We start from the raw sequence: 24,522 nt of genomic DNA, 5'->3' as shown, positions 1-24,522 counted from the left end.
TCCTGCCCGTTTCCCACAGTCTCCTTTGTGAGGGTGTGAGAGTCCTATTAATTAAAGCCGCATTTGTGACAAACACTGCCACATGGCCTCGGAGGAAACAAATCGCACATTTCTCAGTACATGGTGTGGCGGGGGATATACTGCTTGTTAATATAGGAAAATATTCATACGATGCCAGGTGGATTTCACAGAAGCAGGATACCCAGAAAAAGGTGAGTAGGGGAGTCACAGCCCTGTTTCTGAGAATGTTGCATTTTTAAACACGAGGTACTGAGATCACGTCTGTCAAGATAAATATTTTAAAAACTTTTCCACCCAGAATTTCTCTCGTGCCCCAAAAAGGGACCCAAAATAGCAAATACTCTTGACGCTTCTCATCCAAAATGCCTCGTAAGCTCCAGTCTGAAGGAGCCAGTCTGGTGTCATGGTTACAGTGTCAGACTGGGATCGGGTTCGAATCCCTGCTCCACCATAGAAGCTTGCTGGGTGACCTTAGGCGGGTCATAGACTCTCACCTAACCTACCAAAGAGCCACCTCAACACGAAAGCCTGCCTTACCTGAGTGAAACGCCTCACCAAGCAGGTCTTCCCCACGCCGGCATTCCCAATTAAAACTATCTTGAAGAGAAAGTCATAATCTTCCATACTCATTTACACAGCTGCAAGGGAAAGAGAGAGAAAAAATAAATGAAAAAATCCAAGGTGTGGCTGGCCACAAAACTTCCACTAGGAGGTGAAAGGAACTCCAAACTGCTGCTTAGCACTCAAGAATCTAGTTACAGGGTCAAAAGTGAATGCTAAAGGAGACAAATTGGAAGACCTAGTGACATTCTAGAAAACAATGCACTTTGCTCTTCCAGATATTCAGGATAAAGGTCACCACAGAACCTCCAACTTCTCCCCGGGCATGCGAAACCACGTGAAGAAAACAGGGAGACACACAAAGCTGCCTTCTGCCCAGTCACATCACAGCCAGGATAGCTCTGGTAGAAAGCCGACAGCAGTCCGAGCAAAAAAATCTTTCCTAGCGCTGGTAATAGACACTATTTTAACTAGAGCTTCCAGAGCAGAAATCTTTTGGACGCACCAATTCCAGTGCCCTCACAAATGCAAGCTGAGAGACAGGGTTGCCAGTCCCCCCACTGGGAGCGAGGATACTCCACTCCCGCCCTCTACCCCCCACCCTTTCTTACCTGGCCAGCAGGGGGGAAAGACAGGAAATGCACCTCCAGGGCACGTTCCTGGGTGGCGCAGTGTGCTCCCACGCACTGCAACTGCCCACATTGGCCCAGATCGGCCTGGATCAGGCCCAAATCGGGCCGCTGCAGAGCACAGCAGCACTCCCATGCTCCACAGAGGCCCAAATTGGCCCCCTGTGGAGTGCAGGAGCGCTTCCAGGGCGGCCTGCGCGATAACGTCCCTTCCCAGAAAGCCAACAGCAATCCAAGCAAAAAGATCTTTCCTGCCACTGGTAACAGACACTATTTTAACTGGAGCTTCCAGAGGAGATATCTTTTGGACACGCTAACTCCAGTGCCCTCGCAAACACAAGCTGAGAGCTCAGGGCAGTCTCGGCAGGCTTTGCCCGTGCAGAGGTAAAGGTAGTCCCCTGTGCAAGCACCGAGTCATTACTGACCCATGGAAGGGGCTGTCATATCACGACATTTTCTTGGCAGACTTGTTTTTTTTTAAAAAAAATATTTTTATTCAATTTTAGAACTGTAACAATAATTAAACAACAAACCAATATAATTCTTGGCAGACTTGTTATCGGGTGGTTTGCCATTGCCTTCCCCGGTCATCTGCACTTTACCTCTAGGCAACTGGGTACTCATTTTGCCGACCTCGGAGGGCTGAGTCAACCTTGAGTGTCTTTTGAGAAATCCACCACCTCCATGGTGGCTATGGCAATCCCAGAAGTCCAGCAATAAAGAATCAGTTGTAGGCCCATAACAAGGATTAAAAATACTGAATTATGGACGTTGACTTCTGTTGAAGCGCCTCTTGGCCCGCTTGCAGGGAGGGCGGAATACAAATTTGAAATAAATAAATAGTCTCAAGGAGCCCATCTTTGGTGGCTCTTTGGGGTTTTTGGTTTTTTTTTTAAATTTTATATACATTTATTTCAAATAATAAGCTCAAACATAAACGTATAAAACATAAACTACATCATATAATCATCTACTTCATCTCTCTACAATAATCCACTGTTTCAGTCATCAATAATCATCTATAAACCTAAACACAACATCTAAATCATATATATAATGAATAAACTTCTATAGTTTAAATCATATTATCTTCAATTCTTATTTTTCACTTCTATTTAAGTATCTTTCTGTCTATCTTCATATTTAATTATAATTGTTCTTAATTTTCAACTACATCATCAAAAATACTTCCCCTATTTTTCTTGGGATTCTGAAATGGACCTCTTAATGTTATGTAAGATGTTAGTTTTGCCATTGACGCTTATTCCATCAAATCCGGACATTGTTCTGCCTTCCATTTTGCTGCATATACTACTCTTGCCACAGTTTACTCTTGGTGGCTCTTTGGTGCATCTCTCTTCTAGCATTCGCGTAACCCAACCTTGTGTCACCTATGAGCCACGAGACTCGTAATCAAGAACAGGGACAAGCGAGAAGTCCCTTCTTAAAGGAGCATCAGATTTGTCCAATAACTGTCTGTGGCAAATGTTAATAGACGAAGGGGAAGAGTAACAACAGAAGCGTTGTACATTGTAAGTGTCGTGGAGGCTTTTCCACGGGACTGGTGAAAAGAAACTCTTGTTAAGCTCATGCATCAATAAAGTATCATAATTTATTTTATTTATTTATTTATTCAATTTATATACCGCCCATCCCAGGGGCTCTGGGCGGTGAACAGTTAAAATTGATAAAAACAAAAACTAAAATCAATATACAAATAATAAAACAAATTAACAAGGTGCAGTGGTGGGGAGAACCTTCCCCACCCCAAATACACATACTGTTTTGTGGCCAATTCTTTTTTCCCTGGAGGTATTATTTCCCATGCCAAGACCATCACAAGATCCCATTTGGGAAGCTGTTTCGCCTAGCAAGCACAGAGGCCAACACTACTGTCTGATTCCGCGCACGTTGGATAACGCACTTCCAGTCCTCTTTAGAGATCATTTGGAACTGAATTTTTCGAGTGTGAAACAAAAAACCCACTTCCAAACGATAGCTAAAGTACATTGAAAGTGCATTATCCAGCGTGTGCGGAATCAGCCACTGATTGCAGGTTCCCAGCTATAAATGTACCCCCTTTTTTGCAGTTCCAGGTGGGCACCAGAAAACCTCATGGGCTGGCGGCTGTTTCCAGGATGTATCTACATTTGGAAAAGGCAAGATTACCAGGAAAATGGGTCAAAGGCACAGCGTTCGAGTTATGACAGTAAACGGGACACCCTAAAGGTATTCGGATCCACTTAGTTAGGCACCAAGATTAATTTGCTCCTTCCTCATTTCTAAAAAACAAAACAAAAAAGAGGCATTTTCCAGCCTCGTGATACAATTAAGTAACAGAATCAGCCAACGCACACTACTAGAACTGAAAGCAAATGGGAGGCAAGTTAAAGAGAGGGCACAAAAGCCAAACTAAGAACACCATAGAGAAATGGCCAAAAAAATAACAATTATTGTTAGGAATAATCTAAGGTCAAAGCGTACACACAGTTATGGCAGTCCAAGGGCTGAATCTACTCCAAGCCTCAGCAAATCCACTTCATATTCCGGTTGTTTAAGGGAGCAATCCTAAACGGGTCTACTCAGAGGTACATCCCATTTTATTCAATGGTGCTTATTTCTTTGAGCTGCACATCTATTTGTTTCCAAAGCCCAAATAAACGTTCGTCAACCGATCTGTTTCCACCTCCCTTGCACACTGTGGACAGCAGAGCGGAAACACCAGCCTAGAATTCGCCCCCAATGCCATTCAACTGAAATTCGCAACACCGGTGGTCAGGAAACACCAGAGGTCAGGAAAAAAACATTCTGAGAGAGGAAGAAGGCAGAAACTACAGTCTTGGGAGTCTAAATAGTTACTGGATTTGTTCTGGTTGCTGCTGATTCATCTCTGGACCCGTCAGGGTTGCTCAAATGTTTGCCGTTGGCCAGATGGATCAGGTCCTTGCCAGAAGGGTAGAGCTGTCTCATTTGCCCCCTTGAGGGCTGCCAACTCCAGGTTGTGAAATTCCTGGAGATTTGGGGGATGGCGTTTGAGGAGGGACTTCAGCAGGGTATAATGCCATAGAGTCCACCCTCGAGAACAGCCATTTTCTCCAGGGGAACTGATCTGTTGTCTGGAAACCAGCTGTAATTCCAGGAGATCTCCATGTCCCTTCTAGAGATCGGCAACCCTAGCCCCCTTGTAAAGAAATATGTACTCTATAAAGCCTGACGGGAAACTTGTGTCCATAAACTCAGAAGGATGAGGGCTGAGAAGTCACCCCTGGCTTTAGGAGGCCCTCAGGCCATGCGCCCCCCCCCCCCACACACACTTTATACTGCGCAATGTACACCCACAGCAACCATCAGGACAATTATGGCCTACTCCTCTCCTTTGTCAAGCGTGAACCTGCCATCAGATGTTCCCCTGGGCACCTTCAGGCCACTTTCCCCCCACCCCCCTACGTGTCTTGGCGGCTTCTCTTCAGCTGCCGCCATGTGCCAGGGCACCAGCGATAAGAAGAACCCTCCTTTTCTGTCCCCAGCAGACACAAGGAAAGCTGCAGTCAGGAAGAATACCGGGAAAGGGCGGGGGAGACGGACTTCTCCTATTGTGTACTGGAAGCTAAAGGGCCAGGAAAAGCCAAATACATTTGCAGAGAGGGAGAAGAAGATTAACACGGGAATTATGCTCTCGGGAGTCTAAATGTTTATTGGAATACTTTGGGCTGCGGCAGATTCATTTCTCGCCTCTGGAACGCGGGCGTCAGGGCGGCTCAAAGGTTCGCAGTTGGCCAGAACAACCGGGTCCGCCCAGAGCAAAAATTAAACCAAAGGGCTTTTGACTGCAGAGAGCATTTATTGCGCACTGCACACCGATGCCCAGGGCTGGAGTTAAGTAACACGAACACAACCATCTGCGTCGCTTTGGAAAGCTCCTGGCGGCTCGCAGCCCTTGTCAGCTGTTGGACAGAGGCAAGCCCCAGAGGTGCTGGCAGTGCCAAAGCAGCCACTTGGCTCAGACTTTGCCGGGTAACAGCAGTAGGCCCCGCCTCGCCCGCCTCCTCCCTCACACTGCCTTGGCATGAGAGGAAAGCCACAGACAAAAGTCGATGCCGGTTATCACCACCGCCGGCAGGGGTCCAAACCGAGTGACCACCGCAGCGTTACCAGCATTGCAGGAGCTCATTTCGACTCGCTTCCAGACCTTTTCAGCTTCCTAGTTTATCCCTATGTAAGAGAACCTCTTTCCTTAGGACCCAACAACTGCAGGACAGCAGGTCTTTACGTAACGGATGACGGAGCCCCGAAAAGCTCTCTATCGTGAGAACGGCTTCATCAAGAGCCTAACAACCCCTGGGGCATATCTGTACATTAACCCTTGGGTTCTGCTTGATAAGAGCTCTGCAGTTCTTTAAAGGGAGGGAAGGTAGCGTGGTATAGCTCAATCTCATCGTATCTCGGAAGCAGGGTCAGTACTTGGATGGGTGACCAAGGAAGACTCTGCAGAGGAAGGCAATGGCAAACCACCTCTGCTTCCCCCTTGCCTTGCAAGCCCCTTCCTGGGGTCTGCCTAAGTTGGTTGACACTTAACGGCACATACACACAGGTTAACTTTTTGTTATGGTGATGGCAACCAGGGTAAGCCCTGGTTGTGAACTGCAACACTTTTGTCAAAGCATTAATAGAAACACGAGAAACTGGAGGGGGGCATGCAAAGACTGGCTCCAGAGTTTTGGAAGCGAGTTCTTAAATCTAAAAAGTATTTGTTAAGAAGACCTCTTACCAGGAAACATAGAAACACAGAGCTGGAAGTACCCTTAAGGGTCATATAATTCAACCCTACACAGTGCAGAAAAATCACAGCTACCTCCTCTCCCCACTCCCCCAGTGACTGCTGCCTCCAGGATTCCCGGCCAATCTGGCCTGGAGGAAAATTCCTTCCTGACCCCAAAGTGGTGATCGGCATTACCCTGGACATGTAAGAAAGGACCATAAGAGTCTAGCACCAGCGAATCCATTCAAGCCCTCCCTCTCCTGCTCTGCGTACATTCATATTGAGTCACAGAATCATCATTGCTGTCAGGTGGCTATCTAGTCTCTTCTTAAATACCTCCAAGGAAAGAGAGCCGACCACCTCCCAAGAAAGTCTGTTCCACTGAAGAGTGGCTCTAACTGTTGGGAAGTTCTTTCTAATGTTTAGCCGAAAACTTTTTTTGCTTTAATTTCAACCCCCTGCACTGAGCAAGGGGTTGGACTAGATGGTCTGTATGGCCCCTTCCAACTCAATGATTCTGTGATTCTATGGTCTGGCTTTCGGGGTCAGCAAAAAACAATTCCGCTCCATCCTTTATGAGACAGCCCTTGAAGAGGGCCATCCCATCACCTCTCAGTCACCTCCTCTCCAGGCTAAACACACCCAGCTCCTTCAACCTTTCCTAACCTCCAGGGGGTAACAATCCAGTCACCTTTTGTTCTTAAAGTGCACCATGCACCAATAATATAATTTTAATTTTATTTTTTTTAGAATTTTAGAAAGTTCAATTTCATATATAAAGTGCAGGGTGCTCAGCTGCCAATACATAGTAATAAATAGACAAGAATAAATATAAACAGTTCACATCCAATAATCATAAATATACCACACCCCTACTCAAATCTTGTCATGAGGAAGTACTTCCTGATCTGCTCCATCCTCTATGTGACAGCCCATGAAGGGGGCCATCCCATCACCTCTGAGCCACCTTCCTCTCCAGGCTAAACACACCCAGCTCCTTCAACGTTTCCTAGGCTTGCCAACCTCCAGGTGGTGGCTGGAGATATCCCAGAATTACAACTGATATCCAGACCACAGAAATCAATTCCTCTGGAGAAAATAGCTACTTTGGAGGGGGGCCTCTATGGCTTTATGCCCTACTGAGGCCCCTCCCCTCCCCAAACCCCACCCTCTCCAGGCTCCACCCCCCCTCCAAATCTCCAGGAATTTCCCAGTCTGGAGGTGGCAACCCTAAGCTTTCCTCATGCCATTTCTCCCCAGTAAAAACAAGCTCCGGAAATTAGATAAATTCAAAGATCAAAACTGTTATCAGGGTATTGCTTGCTCCTGCACCCAATGCCAGGAAGTCCAAACTCTGCAGCCTGGCTTGCAATAGTAAAGAGTCCAGTAGCACCTTTAAGACTAATCAACTTTACTGTCACATAAGCTTTCAAGAACCACAGTTCTCTTCATCAGATGCATCCTCTAGATCTTGGAATGTGGTTAATTGATTCTCATAATGCCTGTAGAAAAGGTGGGGAGCTCCGGAGAGCCCTAAACCTGGAACCCAGCCTCATCTCCTCCTCTGTCTCTCAGGAATCCTCCAGCTAATCTCCACATTCCTAAGGGCTAGAAACTTGATTTCTCCCTTTAGTTTTTTTTTCTTTCTTAAGAAAAAAAAGACATTTGATCAGATATCCAAGTCCGTGCATGCAGAAGTGCAGAATATGCATTGTCCTTATCTTTACTATACCTGTGATGTCCTCGCACCTCTGCTATTAATCACCTATGACTTGCAACTCATCTGGCAATGGCTGCTCTCAGGAAGTCTCAATATTTAGCTACGCTGGCCATTAACCGGATTCAACTGAGCCATTCCAGCCTCAGTCCCCCCCTACCCAAATTCTAGGCTTTCTGGGTGTCAGAAAAATACACATGGAGAAATCTGCCTGTGATCCGGACAAAGAGTTTCTCCAGGACATTGTCTAGACAAAGAAACCAAATGCCTTTCTGCATCCTAGGCATGCACAGGAAATAAATCAACATTACGCCCTTGCCAGGCCACAGGCCGTATAGAATATCTAGGCAGGAACAGCAGGCCCAAAGAGGAGTTAAGAATGCAACCACTTTGCTGGTCAGCGAGAGCACACGCTGTGGAACAGAGCCAGCAGGGTCTGGGGTTTTTACACTCCAAGGCCATTTGCTCCTTCCTAAAGCAGACAAGAGAGGCGCAGGGAGGGAAATGCGGGCAAAGTTTACAAAATTGTACAACTTCAGAGCTAACTGGAATGTATCATGTGGAGAAGCCAGCCGCCCTTGGGCACATGGCTCTTTTCCGCGAGGGATAACATTTCTTTTGCTTGCCCGGGCTGTGTTTGTCCTGTCACTTTGCCGCGACTTAACCAGAAACACAAAATGCTGCAGCTGTAAGGAACACCAGCCCAATCCTCCCCAGTTTTGCTCTGCCCAGCGCTGCTTGATTTAAAAAACCTTAATATTGGAAAGCCAGCAGTGCCATTCAAGGCAGCCGCCCATAGGCTGTACCTTACCCCCTTACAGGCAAGCCACAGCTACACAGCTTCTCCCGCTCTTCCTGTAATATGTGCAGCCGGCTTGCTCCATTTGAAGCTGCATGTGTAATCTGGCCTCCAAAAAGCAGCCACGGGAGGGCCCAGCTCAGCACGGATCGAAGCCACAGTGCTAGGAAACCAAGGAGTTAACTCTTTCTCCCTGAGCCATTTCCCAGACTAAAAAAAATCTGCCCGAGGTTGCTTTAAGCTCTAATAGGAGAGAGGGAAAAAGACAGACACACAACATGCCTGTCCTTTTACTTTATCAAGACTCAAAAAACAGCTGATGGGGGCATTTTCAGTTGGGTAAAGAGCAATATGTGGGAGGTAGATCCAGTTAACAGATAGGAGGGTGGGAAACTTTTGAGTCCTACAGCACATAAAATTAACACAATATACATTTAGCAAACTAAAAAAGAAAGTCAAATTAGATACAATCAAGCAGGATGTAGTAGTGTAGTGCAGTGTGAGTTTGGACCCAAAGGTTAGTTGCGAAGCCTGAGAAAGTGAGCCCCAGGTTTTTGCAGTTTTATTGATTTGCACATGCTCTGTTTTTTCATAAGTTGGTCACCATACCAAGTGCGTTTGGACTTGTGGGTCACCATACCAAGAAGGTTGGGAACCACTGGCATAGCAGTTAGAGTATCAGAGTAGGATCCCGGGTTCAAATCTCCACTCTGCCATGGAAACTCGCTGGGTGACACTGGGCCAGTCACACATTCTCAGCCTAGCCTACCTCATAGGGTTATTGTGAGGATAAAATGGGAGGGGAAGAGAACGATGTAAGCCGCTTTGGGTCCCCATTAGGGAGACAGGCAAGGAATAAATGAAGCAAATAAATAAATTAGGGCACCAGAAAATATCCCAGCAAAGCCCCATTACTGGAGAGCATATGTGCAGAGTGCTACCAACGCTGTAGAGGCTGCATATTATTAGAGACATCGGGGTGGCAGATGCTCTTTGGACCACAAAAGGCTGCTTCTGCTAGTAAGCATGGTACAGGCATGTGCGCACAGTAGCCAACAGCCATCTGCCTGCAAAGGTTAAGGATAGGGTTGCCACCCCCCAGCTGGTGGCTGGAGATCTCCCAGAATTACAAGTGATCTCCAGGTGACAAAGATCAGTTCCCCTGGAGAAAATGGCTGTTTTAGAAGGTGGACTCTATGGCATTGTGCCCTACTGAGGTCCCTTGCCTCCCCAACTCTGCCCTCTCCAAGCTCCAGCCCCCCAAATCTCCCAAGCTGGAGCTGGCAACTAGGTTGCCAACCTTCAGGAGGGGCTGGAGATTACAACTGATCTCCATCTGACAGAGAGCAGTTCCCCTGGAGAAAATGGCAGCTTTGCAGGGTGGACTCTATGTCATTATACCATGCTGAGGTCCTTCCCCTCCCCAAACCACGCCCTGTCCAGGCCCCACCCCCAAATCTCCCAGTATTTCCCAAGCATGAGTTGGCAAACCTAGTTAAGGATCACCTCCAGGCATTCAGATCATGAAGCTTGGGCCAACTGGAAGAGGCTTGATCCTCTCCCCGCCACACACCCCTGCGGTAAGCAGGCAGTCTTGTAACTTGGTAAACAAAGTGCCACATTTCTAGAGAAGCATCCTCCCTATGTACCCAGAACAGCTACAGCTCATCGTCCTCCTTTCTAAGTTTCTCCAACCAGCTTTCCTGCATTTCGCAGCTTCAAGAGCTGCTGATTCTCCCCTCGGCAGGGATGCTGCTCCCATCTAGCTCTTTTGCCGGACCGCAGTCGCCTCACAAGAGTCATTTCTGCTAACGGAATGAAGCCACAGGGGAAGCATTCTCTTTAATCCTGGGGAGGGGCGGGGGAGCTAGGCACAGAGTGAGAGAGCCAGGTCAAAAATGAAAGCCATTCTACCCTTTGCACACAGACCATGACATCGAAAATACACTGCATTTTTTAAAAAAAAAAACAGGTATCATAACAAGAAGCTGTTTCACAGTATACAAACTCAGAAAATTCACTTTATGTAACTGCAGTCCCGAGACTGGCTCTGCTGCGCTCCCAACTTGGGCTCAGTTCCAAAGCAGCCGCCAGCAAGCTTACTCATCCCACGTCCCGTTCCCCTGCCCAGTAACAATTTAACCGGCCACGCAATGCAACACCACAGCATCATATTCAGCACAGCCCGTCCACCTCTGCCTCGTTTGGTTGCTGACAGAGAGATGGGGTGGGACCCTGGGCTGTGATGCAGGGTAGACAAAATTCCCAGAAAAATTTCCTGTGGAAGATTCCCCCCCCAATATAGTCTGTGTAAATATAGTCCGTTTATCTACAGTTGTCAGGACTATTGTACTGCAAATCAATCATGTTAGATGGCCTAAATGCAAGAAATGAAGCACGGACAAACCCTTGTGCCTATACATGCTATATTTGCTACCTTTTGCTTGCATTACTTAAATATTTAAGTTGCAATTGGAAAATTTTCCAATTCAGATATTCCTGAAAAATCCACATCACTCGCCCCAGCTTCCATGCAGAAGGTCCCAGGTTCAATCCTCAGTATCTCCAGTTAAAAGGGTCATAGAATCAGAGGGTTGGAAGGTACCTCTAAGGTCATCTAGTCCAACCCCCTGCACAATGCAGGAAATTCACAGTTACCCCCCCCCCTCTCTCTCTCTCTCTCTCTCACACACACACACACACACACACACACACACACACACACACACACACACACACACACACACCCCAGTGACCTTTATTGCATGCCCAGAAGATGACAAAACACTGTCAGGTTCTCTAGCCAAACTGGCCTGGGGAAAATTGCTTCCTGACCCCAAAGTGGATCAGGTAGTAGGTGACATGAAAGACCTCTACAAGAAGAGCTGCTGCCAGTCTAAGTAGATAATACTGACCTTGGCAGTCTTCGTCCATGGAAGGCAGTTTCATGTACAACCGGCCAGTGGTTTCTCTTTATTTAAGCTTCTTAAAGGACCATCGGAGCTGCCTTTTCCACCATCCTGACCTTGTTACATTTCCTGCCTTAAGGCGAGGGGGCTCTGTGGATGTTCAGGTTCCACAAGAACACAGAATCGGATACTGGACGCCCCGTTCTGCTTCTTGAGAAGCTTCATTCGCTTTTGCTTTTTCAAAAAGCAAGGTTCTAGTCCCTCGGGCGGCACAGGCATCTTTAAAAGTCTATATAGCAATGCCAGCTGACCATCTGGAAGTCGTCAGGCTGTTAAGGGGTTATGCTGCTGCTTCACTGCCCAGCCTAGCTCCTTCCACCCCATGACTAAATTATGCAGCATAAATTATGCAAACTAGTTTACACTGCTGTATACATTATGCAAAATGCAATAAATTAGGCTTTGCCTGGTTTGCATAATTTATAGAGCTAGAAGAATTCAACATTTCTCGGCACAAAAGACTATTTCTCAATTAAAGGTGCCCACAATCTGGTGTGCCTGCGTACGTGCTGTCAAGTCACAACCAATTTATGGTGACCCCTGCTGGAGCTTTCAAGGCAGTCGAGAAGCAGAGTTGGTTTGCCATTGCCTTCCTCTGAAGAGTCTTCCTAAGTACTGACCCTACTTAGCTTCCAAGATCTGACAAGATCAGGTTATACCATGCCTAGGGTTGCCAGCCTCCAGGTGGTGGGTGGAGATCTCCCAGAATTACAACTGATCTCCAGGCCACAGAGATCAATGCAGCTGGAGAAAATGGCTGCTTTGGAGGGTGGACTCTATGGAATTATACCATGCTGACATCCTTTCCCTCCCGCAACCCTGTTTTCTCCAGGCTTCACTCCCCAAATCTCCAGGAATTTCCCAACTTGGAACTGGTAACCCTAATCCATGGTGCCTTCCCTCCCACCTACAATCTTGACCTAATGTTAAAATCCCAGCACTACTCCTGCCGGTCTAAGGAAAGCCAGCATTGAACAGTGGTTAGAGTACCAGAGTAAGATCCACGAGCCCCAAGTTCGAATCCCCTCTCTACCATGAAAACTCACTGGGTAAAGTTGCGAACCTCCAGGTGGGGCCGACAGATCTCCCCAAATTACAACGGATCTCCAGACAACAGAGATCAGTTCCCCTGGAGAAAACAGCTGCTTTGAAGGATGGGTCCTATGGCACTACAACCGGCTGAATTCCAGCTTCTCCTCAATCCCTGCCTTCCCCCAGGCTACACCCCCCCCCCCAAATCTCCATGTATTTCCAACCGCTGGCAATTCTACTGCTGGGCGATCCTGGGCTGCCACACAGGGTGGCTGTGAGGATGAAAAAATTGTAAGCCAGACTGGGTCCCCACTGGGGAGAAAGGCAAAGTATAAATGAATAAATAAAACATAGGTAAATAACATTTCCTGGCCCCAGTCCCAGCTGCTAAGCCACTGGCCTGGTGGTTGCTGATGTCTATCTACCAGGCCCCTGCACGGACCCGCCCTGTAAAGATTTTACTCTCTCGATCCAGATACGCTCCCAGACAATACAGTCTCACTTGTTAAAATGCAGATACCTTTTATCTGGAAGACGGCCTTGTCGGGCAAGAAAAAGGCCACGTTTATAGATGCTGCCTAGACATCTCTTCTGCTAGCCAAGGACATCAGAGATGAGCTGTCTGGCGTTCCCTATTACACGGTCTAGCCATTAACTTAAAACATACAGATAGAGGCTCCCTCGGCAGCTGCCATATCTCCTACTCAGATATGAAATGTATTCTGGCTCTTTAACTGTCTCCAGCGCTCCGTAAGAAAGAGATCAGGGACTTCTCGCAATGTAAATCGAAGACCTTGCTTTGAAAGATGTAGGAATGTATGCAGATGCATGTAGCCCGTATTCACTCTTTACGAATCCCATCTCACATTGCAAGTAATGGCGCAATCAGACCTACTCAGAAGCAAGTACCACTGTATTCAATGGGGCTTACTCCCAGGAAGGAGAGCACCCTTTCAATTCCAGTTTGCAACATGGAAGCCGTTTGGCTCTATCGGTCTTTCTCCTCCTCCTTCTCCCACTCCACCCCTAAACTTTTTCTAAAAAGCCAGCTTCACCGATCCCACTGCTGGCAAGAGCACGATCCGGGTCCAATAGCCCCTTAAAGACCAACTAGATTTCCAAGTTACGAGCTTTCGAGAGTCGAAGCTCCCTTCGGCAGGTATCTGCTAGCAAGAACTCGCCCCGTAGAGTCTAAACAAGACCTGCGTAACTGATGGCTCACCAAAACAAAGGCAGCCCACCAGCCACGGTGGACTGTGGCATCTGCAACCACACCACACACCCCATGCCCAGGCAGCTTGTAAACTATTTTGGCTCCAAGTTGCTAATGAATTTTTATGCCGTGTCAGATGTAACTATTTAGATTGCTGGTTAACCGATTTTTTTTAACTTTTTCACACAAAGCTGTTTGTGTCACGTTTGCAAAGCAGAGTCGAGGCATTTTTAAAACCCCTATCTTCCTTTCTTCAAATGTTCTGTGCGTTTCTGATTCCCAGAGTACTGTTTGAAATGTCTACAGTGCTTCTGAGAGTGCTGCTTTTTTATTTTCCCACCCATTTCCAGCACGTTCTTTTCTGCAATTTTTTTATTGGCACTAGAATATCTTATATTGATAAACGACCATAACAATAGGTTTAGCAAGTTGTCCGAATTCCCAGTTTTAATTTTAAAAAGTCTCTAGCCCCATCCCTGGCAAAGATGTGCCTTTTCCCCTCATATCTCCACAAGGAAAAAGGCTAGAGACTTGGGTTTTTTTTAAATAACAGCTGGGAATTTAGAGAACTTGCTACACCTATCATTACAAAGATATGTATATATAACAATATTCTAATGGCAATTTTTTTTAAAAAAATGGCAAAATCCCTGGTGGCCCAGAAAGGAGGAGTTGGCCACTTCCAGCGCCAGAAAAAGAGGTGTGGTTTGAAAGGAACATAGCACTTCACATATGGCTCCGAAACAGATGTAAATGCAGTCTGAAACCACTGTCCCCACATCTCTTTAACTCGAGTCAGGGCAGTAACAGATAGAAACTGGGTTATAACAAAAATGTAAAAAGGCCCAACATTTTCTCTATCCCCTGCCAAGTCCTATGTGGGTTACAAATTGAACAGACTTAGCATAAAAGGCAGATTCAAATGTTATTTGCTACTGGGTCTCTGCACCACGATCTTGTTACTGGGTGACTGTACGGAGCCAGTGTGGTGTAGCACTTAATGTGCTGGGGAAGGACCTGCGAGAGCCGAGTTCAAATCCCTGGTCTTCCACAGAAGCTCAGTGGATCACCTTGGGACTGTCAAACTCTCAGCCCTACCTACTTTATAGGCTTGTTGTTGCGAGGATAGGGTGGAGGAGGGGAGAGTGATGTTATAAACTGCTTTGTGTTTCCTTTAGAGAGAAAAGTGGGGTATAAGTATAAATGAACAGGAAGCATAGCACAGTGCTGAACAGGCTGACATATAAATCTCACCTGCTGATCTAATCCCAGATGAATTACTCCAGCCTTTGGGAAGCAATGTTGACTTAAAGGAATGGGTTTACACATTTTTGATCAGTAAAACAAAATTAGCTCCATGGTATAAAACCATCAAAAAAGACCATACTAGAGTGCATTATCTGACTGATATCACAGTCTATAAGCTCAGGGTAGCATTTACATCATTACACTTCCAGTCTATGCCAACTGAGATGCTACCTGGGCGATTCCAAACCCCCCCCCCCCCCATCAATCAGCATATATGTATCTGTGGAACCTCAATTGAGGATTTACCATACTATGTTTTAAACCGTCCCTTATACAAGGAACCAAGGGGAAAATTTCTCGCAAGTATTTTATCTGGTCTCCATCTTCTGTCTGATTTTGAGAAACTAAATTTTATACTTTCAGATATAGACCCTTTTACTTCGAACAGGATGGCCTTCTACACCCTGGCTGCTAGGAAAATAAGGGCAAATGTGGCAACCAGGAGAGTAAACACCTGATATAGACTGTTGTCTTATAAGCTGCTAGAAACCATTTGGTTTTAATGTTGTTAACTTTTACATTTTAGTTAAATGCATTTTATAGTAATCTTATTTATATGCATGTAATTATATTTGTATTCTTGTATTTTTCTGTTTTTTTAATGGTTTTGGATCGTGAAGGCCTATGGCAATATACAATAAATTCAAAGTACCTGCTGATATAGAGCCATCCAATGTTCTTACAGCAATTCCTAAGCCAAAAAGACAAGTCCTTTCCTCCCCAGAGCAATGACAAACTAGGGGTGGGGGGTAGTCAGCAGACAGAACGAAGGAACAGGAGAGACAAAAGTCACAAGAAAGGTATGAGAAAAAACCTTGGGCCACTCACATACTCTCAGCCTAACCTACCTCACAAGGTTGTTGTGAAGATAAAATGAAGAAGGGAAGAATGATGTCAGCTGCTTTGGGTCTCATTGGGGAGAAAGGCAGGGTATAAATGAAGAAAATAAAAATAAAAGTCATGAAGACAGGCAAGGATGGGGATGTAGCCTAAGGGCTCAAAGAAAGGATAAAATGGAGAAGAAAAGAACGATGTAAGCTGCTTTGGAGAGAAAGGCAGGGTATAAATGAAGTAAATAAAAATAAATTGTAGTAAGGAAAATCACACGATCCGCAGGCTTAGGTTTTAAAAACAGGTTAAAGGGGGGGGGGGGTGCTAAGAAATAAATATAATAATTCAGTTGCATATAAGGCAGTAACAAAAAATCCAGAACTCCAAACCCGAACCCATTACCACTTTAAGGACGAGAACTGCGCTCTACAGGGAAGGATGGAGTGGGAGCTGCATGCTAGAAGTGTTTGGTCTGATTATGTCGCAGGCTTCAAAGGGAACAGAACTGGACCCTTTAATTAGGAGTCTCACGTGGCTTATTGGATGCCGCAGCCCAATGCAGAGCCAGCAGACCTCCTCGAGCAAGACAAACCCCGCCGGGAATATTTCCTCTGCAGGGCTCTATTAACACACAGGTGTATGCGCGAATGCATTCTGGTACCAGGGAACATTCTGCACTTTGTAGCTCCTACTCTGGGGAAGAGAAAACAAAGTCCCATGTACCATGATCCGTATACTATTAACAGCTCTTCCAAGCTCTGCTGCATGCAACCACTTCGAAAAGGTCTCGACAGCCACTATTAAAGAGCAGTTACTGCTCAGCATACACGTTGGGGTCACAGCTCCCAAAAGATTTTGCAGGTTTACGAACGAGCACTGCCTTTCTGAATCAGATACAAGATGAATGTAAGACAGCATTCTAACAGCGACTACACCGACGCCTCTCGATTCTCACAAGTTCAGTGTGAAGGAGATGGCTTTTCTTTGCTGTGGGTCCCCATCAACAGAATGTCAGCATCTAGAATCAAAGAGCTGGAAGGGATATCCAGGGTCATCTAGTCCATTCCTGCACAATGCAGGAAATTCACAACTACTTCCCCCCATACCCCCAGTGACCCCCCTGCTCCATGCCCAGAAGATGGCAAAAAAAACTCCAGGATCCCTGGCCAAACTGGCCAGAAGAAAATTGCCCCCTGACCCCAAAGTAGCGATCAGCATTACCCTACTGGTATCCATTTCTGTACATGGAGGTTTCATTAGGTTGAGTCGTCGCAGACACAACACTCCCAGTCACATAATCATTGTTAAAGCTTTCCCTGGCACCATTAGAGTGCTGGACAAGGTTCAATTCCCACTCTGCTGTGGAAGCTTGCTGGGTGACCTTGGGCAAGTCATACACATTCAGCCTAACCTACCTCACAGGCTTGTTGTGAGGATAAAATGCAGAGGAAGGAAGTGATGTAAACCGCTACGCATCCCCATTCAGGAGAAAGGCGAGGTATGACAGGTTTACTGTGCCACGGGCCAACTTAAAGCAGAATGCTATGAAAAATGCTATTTTGCAGAACGAAAACATCCCACGCCCGCTCAACTCCATTTCCAGTTTCCCTTCCTTTCCCCTGATCGTGTGGGGAAAGGAGAAAAGATTGTGCTGAAAGGCGGGCTAAGCTGTAATGAGACGGACAGTATTGCTGAATAATCAGAAGACGCAGACAAGATGTGCTGAAAGCACGTGAGCAGAAAATTAAGATTCCCACACCGCATATCTCTCCACAACAAATCAAGCGATGCTGCCCGCCCTGAACCATTTCTTTGGACGATATTAAAACATCTTTAAAACACGTCGTTCGCCTTCCCAGAAACTGCTCACAGCAATGCTGAACAAGCAAATTTACACACCCACACACACACCCACACACAAACAATTTCCCTTTATTGTTCCTCCCACGAACATCCCTTCATTTTCTCCCATACAAATGAATGGCAGCCATTCATTCCTACAGGGGAGGTGGTGCTGCGTGGAGGCAGAAACAAAAGAGACTGACTTCAAACCCAACACAAGGGAGCAATGCAAGGGATCTTGGAATGGGGGCAACACACAGCCTGTTCCTCCAACCTACTTTCGCACAACACAATGGGGCACCTTCCTAATAGAAATAATAATGATCAATGTATTCTAACAGATCTAAGGGTTGGGTATAAGCTACAATTCCACTAAACCCCAGAATGGAGAAGTGGATGCAAACCTCAGGGGCCACTGATTTTTAAAGCATGGCTTCAGCGATAGGAGATTTCAGAAGCCAGAGAAGTTAGCAAAGGCCATTTCTGGGATTCACAGGCAAGGCCTGCCGCTGTCCACAACTTACAAAGCCAGGCTGAGTTTTGCAAAACAGTTTTTTTTTAAATAAGTCATGCAAAACAAGGCCATATGGTTATTCTATTTCCATAATTTATACCTGTCGCAGAATCTAGTTTTTCCGGACACACAATCTGGATTGCTCAAGTACATCACACAGGAACACATAATGCTGCCTTATACTGAGTCAGGGCCTTCATATCTCAAGGTCACTCTCGTGTAGCCGGACTGGCAGTGACACTCCAGGATCGCCTGCACAGGTCTTTCATTACATGGATACCAACGATTGAGCCTGGGACTTTCAGCACGTCAAGCAGATGCTCTGCTACTGACCCATGGCCCCTCCCCAACATTATTAAATAATGCAGAACAACAAAACCCGGCACATAACTATCTTCCCCCTCTTAGCAGTGAAATCCTAAGCAGTTACTCTGTAATTCTGAGATTCTCTGCCTGTTTGCATCCACGTAGACCCCAGCCATCAACATGTAGTTTTGGACCGTCTCAGCGCACATTTGCATACAGAAAATCCTAGGTTCAATTGCTAGCATCTCCACTTTAAAAAAAAAAAACTCAGTCAGCAGGGCTAGGAAGGCTTTCCACCCAAGATCCTAGAGAGCTGTGGCCAATTAGAGTCAAGTGTGATAGCCACGCATTCTGAGCCTTTCTAGGTCTTAAGAAATTTCCATTTTGAGCTGCAACAGATTTATTCATCTGGATGAACTTTGCTCGAATTTTTGAGAAGAGATTATCTGAGTAGTGCTTGCGGACGGGATGTCTGCTCGGAGTCAGCCTCGGTCTGCCGGAATTATGTGTACAGAATTCATGCTGTCCTGAAAGTATAAACGTTGAGGGGATGTTTTGAGAACACTCCCTGGCTTTTGCTTGCAAAAAAGATGGGACTAGAGCAGAGGTCCCAAACCTTTTCCATCATGTGGTCTCCTTCAGAATTCTGACAGAGTGGTAGATGCATCCACAAAATGGTTGCCACATGAGGTGGAGCCAGCCACAAAATGGCTGCCGCAGGAGGCGGAGCCTGCCACAAAATGGCTGCCACAGGAGGTGGAACAGTACGGATTTTCCAGCCCGTGGTCACCTTTGGAATTCTGACAGAGAGTGGTAGGTGCATCCACAAAATGGCTGCCACAAGAGGCGGAGCCAGCCACAAAATGGCTGCCGCAGGAGGCGGAGCCTGCCACAAAATGGCTGCCACAGGAGGCGGAACAGTAGAGATTTTCCAGCCTGTGGTCACCTTTGGAATTCTGACACAGAGTAGTAGGTGCATCCACAAAATGGCTGCCACAGGATGCGGCGCCTGCCACAAAATAGCTGCCACAGCAGAGAGAGCAGTAGGGATTTGAACCTTGTTCTGCACAAACTTGACCCCTTCCAAGTTCCATCAGTATGACCAATAACCAACCTGACCAAGCCTGAGAGGAAGATTAGCAAAATAATGTACCTGAAGTGCTCCAAACCCTGAAAATATACTTTTATTATTCAACGCAAAGCCTCCCCCCACACTTTCTCAACAAGCCTGCCTTTCTTCAGTTCCTCTTCTTGTGCCTCAACTGCAGTTTCTTTGCTCCCTGCCTTGCCTTTGCGCTCCACACCGCTCAAACACCAGGAGGCCGGCCCACCAAGGGTTCTACTGGGCTGGACCACGTGACGGTTTTGCAGCAGCTCAACAGGAAGAAAAATCACAGCCTTCAGCAGAGACTTGTTGCCAGGATGATACAGCCAATGCACTTCAGGCGGTTCACAGCTGGCTGCCTTAAGGGTCAAAACTGAGCTCTGTCGACTTTCCTTGGCAGGAGATCGCCTTGAGACTTGTGCTTAATGCTGGAAGGGAGGGGGGAACCCTCAAAGAAATGCACAGCGTAAGGGTGGGACACATCTGGAATCCCAATGATTTTACCACTCCTTCCCTCCTTTACCATAATCGCTCAGTCCCTTTGAGCCAGGCTGCTTCCTTGAGTGAAAATTATCATCAAAATGGATTTTGGAAGCCGGGACAATGATTTATCACGGAGCTGCAATCGTGCGGCAAATTATACAGCAGAGCATCCCCGGCGACACGTGCAGCATCTACAAGATCGCTAAGAATCCTGAATTTCAGGTTTAAAAAAAAGGGGGGATAGTACCAAGGCAAACCAACATCCTCAGGATTAAGGATGAAAGCTTCAGTTATGGGTCCCATTGCAACTGAATGTGGGAAGGCGAAGACTGCCACAGTGCCCCCCCCCCAAAGAGGTTGTTGCCTGAACCAATGAGCAAGTCTACCCCAGAAGCTTCGATATAGGTGAGAATTGATATGATAACTATCTTCCAGTTTTTGAAGGGCTGTCGCATAAAGGATAGAATGGAGTTGTTTTCTGTCGCCTCAGAGCGTCGGGACGGAAGCAACAGGTTAAAATTAAAGCAAAAGAGTTTTCAGCTAAACATTAGGAAGAACTTCCTAAAAACGATTCCTCAGTGGAACAGGCTTCCTCGGGAGGTGGTGGGCTCTCTATCTTTGGAGGTATTTAAGAAGAGGCTAGAAGCCCAGTTCTATTACTCATGAATTTAGGCAGATCGGGAGAGGGAGGACAGGAAGGGATGCTCAACTCTCGAGGCCCTTTCTTATATGCCCAGGGTAATGCCAATCACCAGTCTGGGGAATTTTCTTCCAGCCCAAACTGGCCAAGAATCCTGGAGATGTTTCCTCCCTTCCTGCACTGTGCAGGGGGTTGGACTAGATGATCCTTAGGGTCCCTTCCAGATCTGTTTCTTTCTATGGGTCGGTAAGCAACACAAACTTGCTGAAATCCCCTCCTCTGAGGTTTCTGCTTCAGCACCACCAAAGTCTTAAGACTCTTTCACCTCTAAGATGGGGCTTTCCTTTGGAGAGATGGTGGTCATCCTCTGGGTGCAGGCCTGGTATCCTGCCCCTTCAGGATATAGGGTCTTCTCCTAGGGCTGCCAACTCTGACCTGGGAAATTCCTGGAGATTTGAGGAGGGGTGCCTGCGGAAGGGGGAATTTGGGGAGGAATTTCAGCTAGAACCTATGGTACAGCACAGTTTGCCCTCCGGAGCTGCCATTTTCTTCACAGGAACTGATCTATATAGACTGGAGATCTGTTGTCATTCCAGATTCCCCCTGGAGTTTGGCAACTTCTATCACAAGCTCACCTCTACCCACCCACCCCCTTCAAAGCCAATAAATTTATTCTAAACATATGGGCTTATAGTTGAGTTTACCAAACTACAACTGAAAAGCATTTAAAACAAATGGTGTTTGTACTGGGTTGCCATCCTCCAGGTGGTAGCTGGAGATTTCCCAGAAATGCAACTGATCTTCAGGCCACACAGAACAGTTCCTCTGGAGAAAATGTCTGCTTTGGAAAGGGCGGAGCGGGGGAAGCTCTATGGCATTATACACTGTTGAGGTCTTTTCCCTCTCTAACCCCCACCCTCTCCAGGCACCACCCCCAAATCTCCAGGAACTTCTCAAACTGGAGCTGGCAACCCGAGTTTGTACTCAGAGCAATAAAGTTAACAGATGCAGGCAACCTCAAAAACAACACAAGACTGTTCCACCTTCTCTATTCTAACCCTGCATTGATCAAAATTGCTTGGCCAGCCCTAACACTGCAAAGAGTTGTGGCATGTGGAGAGTGCCATCAAGTCATAGCTGACTTATGGCGACCCCTGGCAGGGTTTTCATGGCAAAAGACTAACAGAGGTGGTTTGACATTGGCTGCCTCTGCAACCCTGGCCTTCCTCGGAGGTCTCCCATCCAATTTTACTAACCAAGGTCGCCCCTGCTTAGCTTCTGAGATCAGACAAGAACAGGCTCACCTGGGCGTTACCAGATTACAAAATTAGCATCCACATTCTTATATTTTGATAGGAAGCATAGCAGACAACATTTCCTACGCAATGCAATTTTTGACTCTCCCCACAGGAAAATGTACCTTTTTCTAATAGGATACTTTTAGAGGAAGAATTCTGATTTGGGATTCTTAGCCAACCAGACTTCGGAGCTGGGATTTCATGCCGCCTGCCAATTTGGATCCAACCAATAAAAACTTAGCTTCGAAGCAGGCGCTTCCAGAGTGTTATTAATTACTCAGGGCAAATGGGTCCATCGGTAGAGGGAAGTCTCCTAATGACATCCATTTAGGCAGACGCTTGCCAGACGGCTGGAGCATCAGGAAGTGGACTGGACTTGAAAAGCCGGTGGGTGCAAGACAGCTCCCTGGGGACGTCTGCCCTTCCTGGAATGCCATTATTCAGGATGCTGTCATGCAGGTCTGGCAACTAGATTCTACATCACAAGATCAGCTGCTACAAGCATGACAACAAGCATGACTCCTTTGTTGAATAAGACCAAAGTTTCACAGTAGCATTCAAGCAATTTGCCCTCAGTTTTAATGCGACCCACCACTGCTTCTACAAAAAAGAAAAAGCAAAGCAAGAGTAGCCATTGATGGGTAGCACATCTTTACTTCGCAGCGCTGCTGAAGTGCGGTTGATGGTAGCACAACGGCAAAAAGTTCTGGATATTTTACAAAGAAGCATCGGTAGCATGTCAGAGGTACGGTACAGCTAAGACTGCAGGTATTAGACGATATCCAGCTTCCTTTTTCAACAAATGGGTCCAAAATACAGACAGCTCTGTAGCGCTCTCCTTTGCAAATGGCTCCCCGTAAAATCCTGGATCTCCCAGCTCTTCTATACCAACTTCATCCAACACACCTGCATCTCATCTTTCCACCAAGGAGCTCAGGACCTTGGCCATCGGTTCCTTCCCTTCTTTTATCCTCACAACAACCCTTTGAGGTAGATTAGGCTGAGTGCAGCCCACATCATCCAGAGCGTTTCAAAGGGTGGGGGGGGGGGTTGAGTGCTGGAATCCATGTCCCTCCGGTCAAAGTCCAGCACCCTAGCCACTAGTCTGCAACGGCCTTTTTTTTGCACAACCTTTGATAAAAACACCGGGCCTGGACTAAATCGGCTGCACGTAGCCCATAAGCCACTGAGGGCTCAGCAGCTCCTGTTTCTACGGCCTTCTTGCAGAAAGCTTGATTGAAACACAATGCTAGCAAGGCAAAAATCAGCTTGCCATGGAATTTTGTACTTCCGCAACATCTTGTTCAATCCGGGCTGCTTTCCTGCACAAAGCAGCAGCGTGCCAGGGTTGCAGCCCAATTTAAACAAGATGCTGGACAAGCACAAAGCTCGCCCCGCCCCCCTCGAAAGCGCTTTTGCCTTGCCAATATCAAGTTTAGACTGGACCCAAGACCAGGACTGTCACGCACCCAGCGAATCACAACGCAAGGGAAGTGGGCTGCATTCAGCATCGTGAGCCGCACCTCGTGCCCATCCAGGCTCTGAAAACCAAGTTCCAGAAGCAAAAAGCCCCCGAAAGCTCCCCCCTGCGTCAGGCCACTTGAGCGCTGGCACGCCATTCTCCAGCTCTGTTTCTCCAGCAGGACGGAGAATTCTTGGAAGGCGATTGAACTTCCGTTCACATTGGTGTACGACATGCCGTGCTTCTGCCGATTACCCTGTGCGAGGCATTCTCTGCAAGAAAGCACAGCTTTCTGCTTTCCGCTCTGCCAAGATTAAAAACGGGTCTCTGGGCTGAGAAACTGCTGTATTTGCCCCCCACCCCCACCCCAAGTAGTAGCTTGAGGCGCACTCTCACAACATTGATCGGGTAGAACATAAGAGAAACCTAGTTCAAACCTCCGCTAAGAGTCTCTGTACATGAGCTCTCTTACACGAGGATGCTCAAGTGAAGGGAGATGCAAGGCTAGCCAGGAAGCATAGTTTAAAAAGACAGAGGCAAAGACTCTGTCAATTTCCCCTCTCTACAGAGCAGGCAAAGATCCCTGCTTAGAGGGTTTGTTAATTTCCTCTTCACCTCCCACAAGACTCTGTCAATTTCACCTCACCTTTGGGGAGGCAAGGAGGAAATTAACAAACCCTCTGAGGAGGAATGTAGAGAAGGGAAATAGCTGAAGAACTGGGGATGAGCGGAGTGGCTTACTTAAGACCGCCTACTGATCTCATGGCCTTCGTGGGAGTCAAATTAGCGGAGTGCTGGTTCGCAGCCCACCTACTTAACCATTATGCTACAGCACCTCTCTATATTATCCGATTTTGTTTCCAGAGAAGTGCCAGCCTGTTGGCAATCAATCATTCTTCCTTTTTAAGAATAAAATTCCAAAATTTGTTCAGTCTGCTGTGGTGGACGTTGACCAGTTTTCAGTTTATACCTTTTCTTACCATTTCTCAAGGAATTAAGTGGGAGAGCGTGCGCGTGCGCATGTGTGAGTTTT

The 24,522-nt window shown here is 46.8% G+C and overlaps 1 protein-coding gene across 1 annotated transcript in view; it reads right to left on the bottom strand.

Annotated features, from left to right (window-relative positions):
- Positions 1-24,522, bottom strand: part of RAB30 (RAB30, member RAS oncogene family) — a 53,047-nt gene that overhangs the window by 16,226 nt on the left and 12,299 nt on the right. Inside the window, exon 2 of the mRNA XM_054974250.1 lies at positions 559-659. Coding sequence (XP_054830225.1) covers positions 559-651 — 93 coding nt within the window. The 5' untranslated portion in view covers positions 652-659. The remainder of the gene's footprint in view (positions 1-558; positions 660-24,522) is intronic.

This window comes from Eublepharis macularius, chromosome 3, assembly GCF_028583425.1.
Source record: "Eublepharis macularius isolate TG4126 chromosome 3, MPM_Emac_v1.0, whole genome shotgun sequence".
In the NCBI taxonomy this organism is placed as follows: domain Eukaryota; kingdom Metazoa; phylum Chordata; class Lepidosauria; order Squamata; family Eublepharidae; genus Eublepharis; species Eublepharis macularius.
This window is presented reverse-complemented; position numbering and strand designations above follow the sequence as displayed.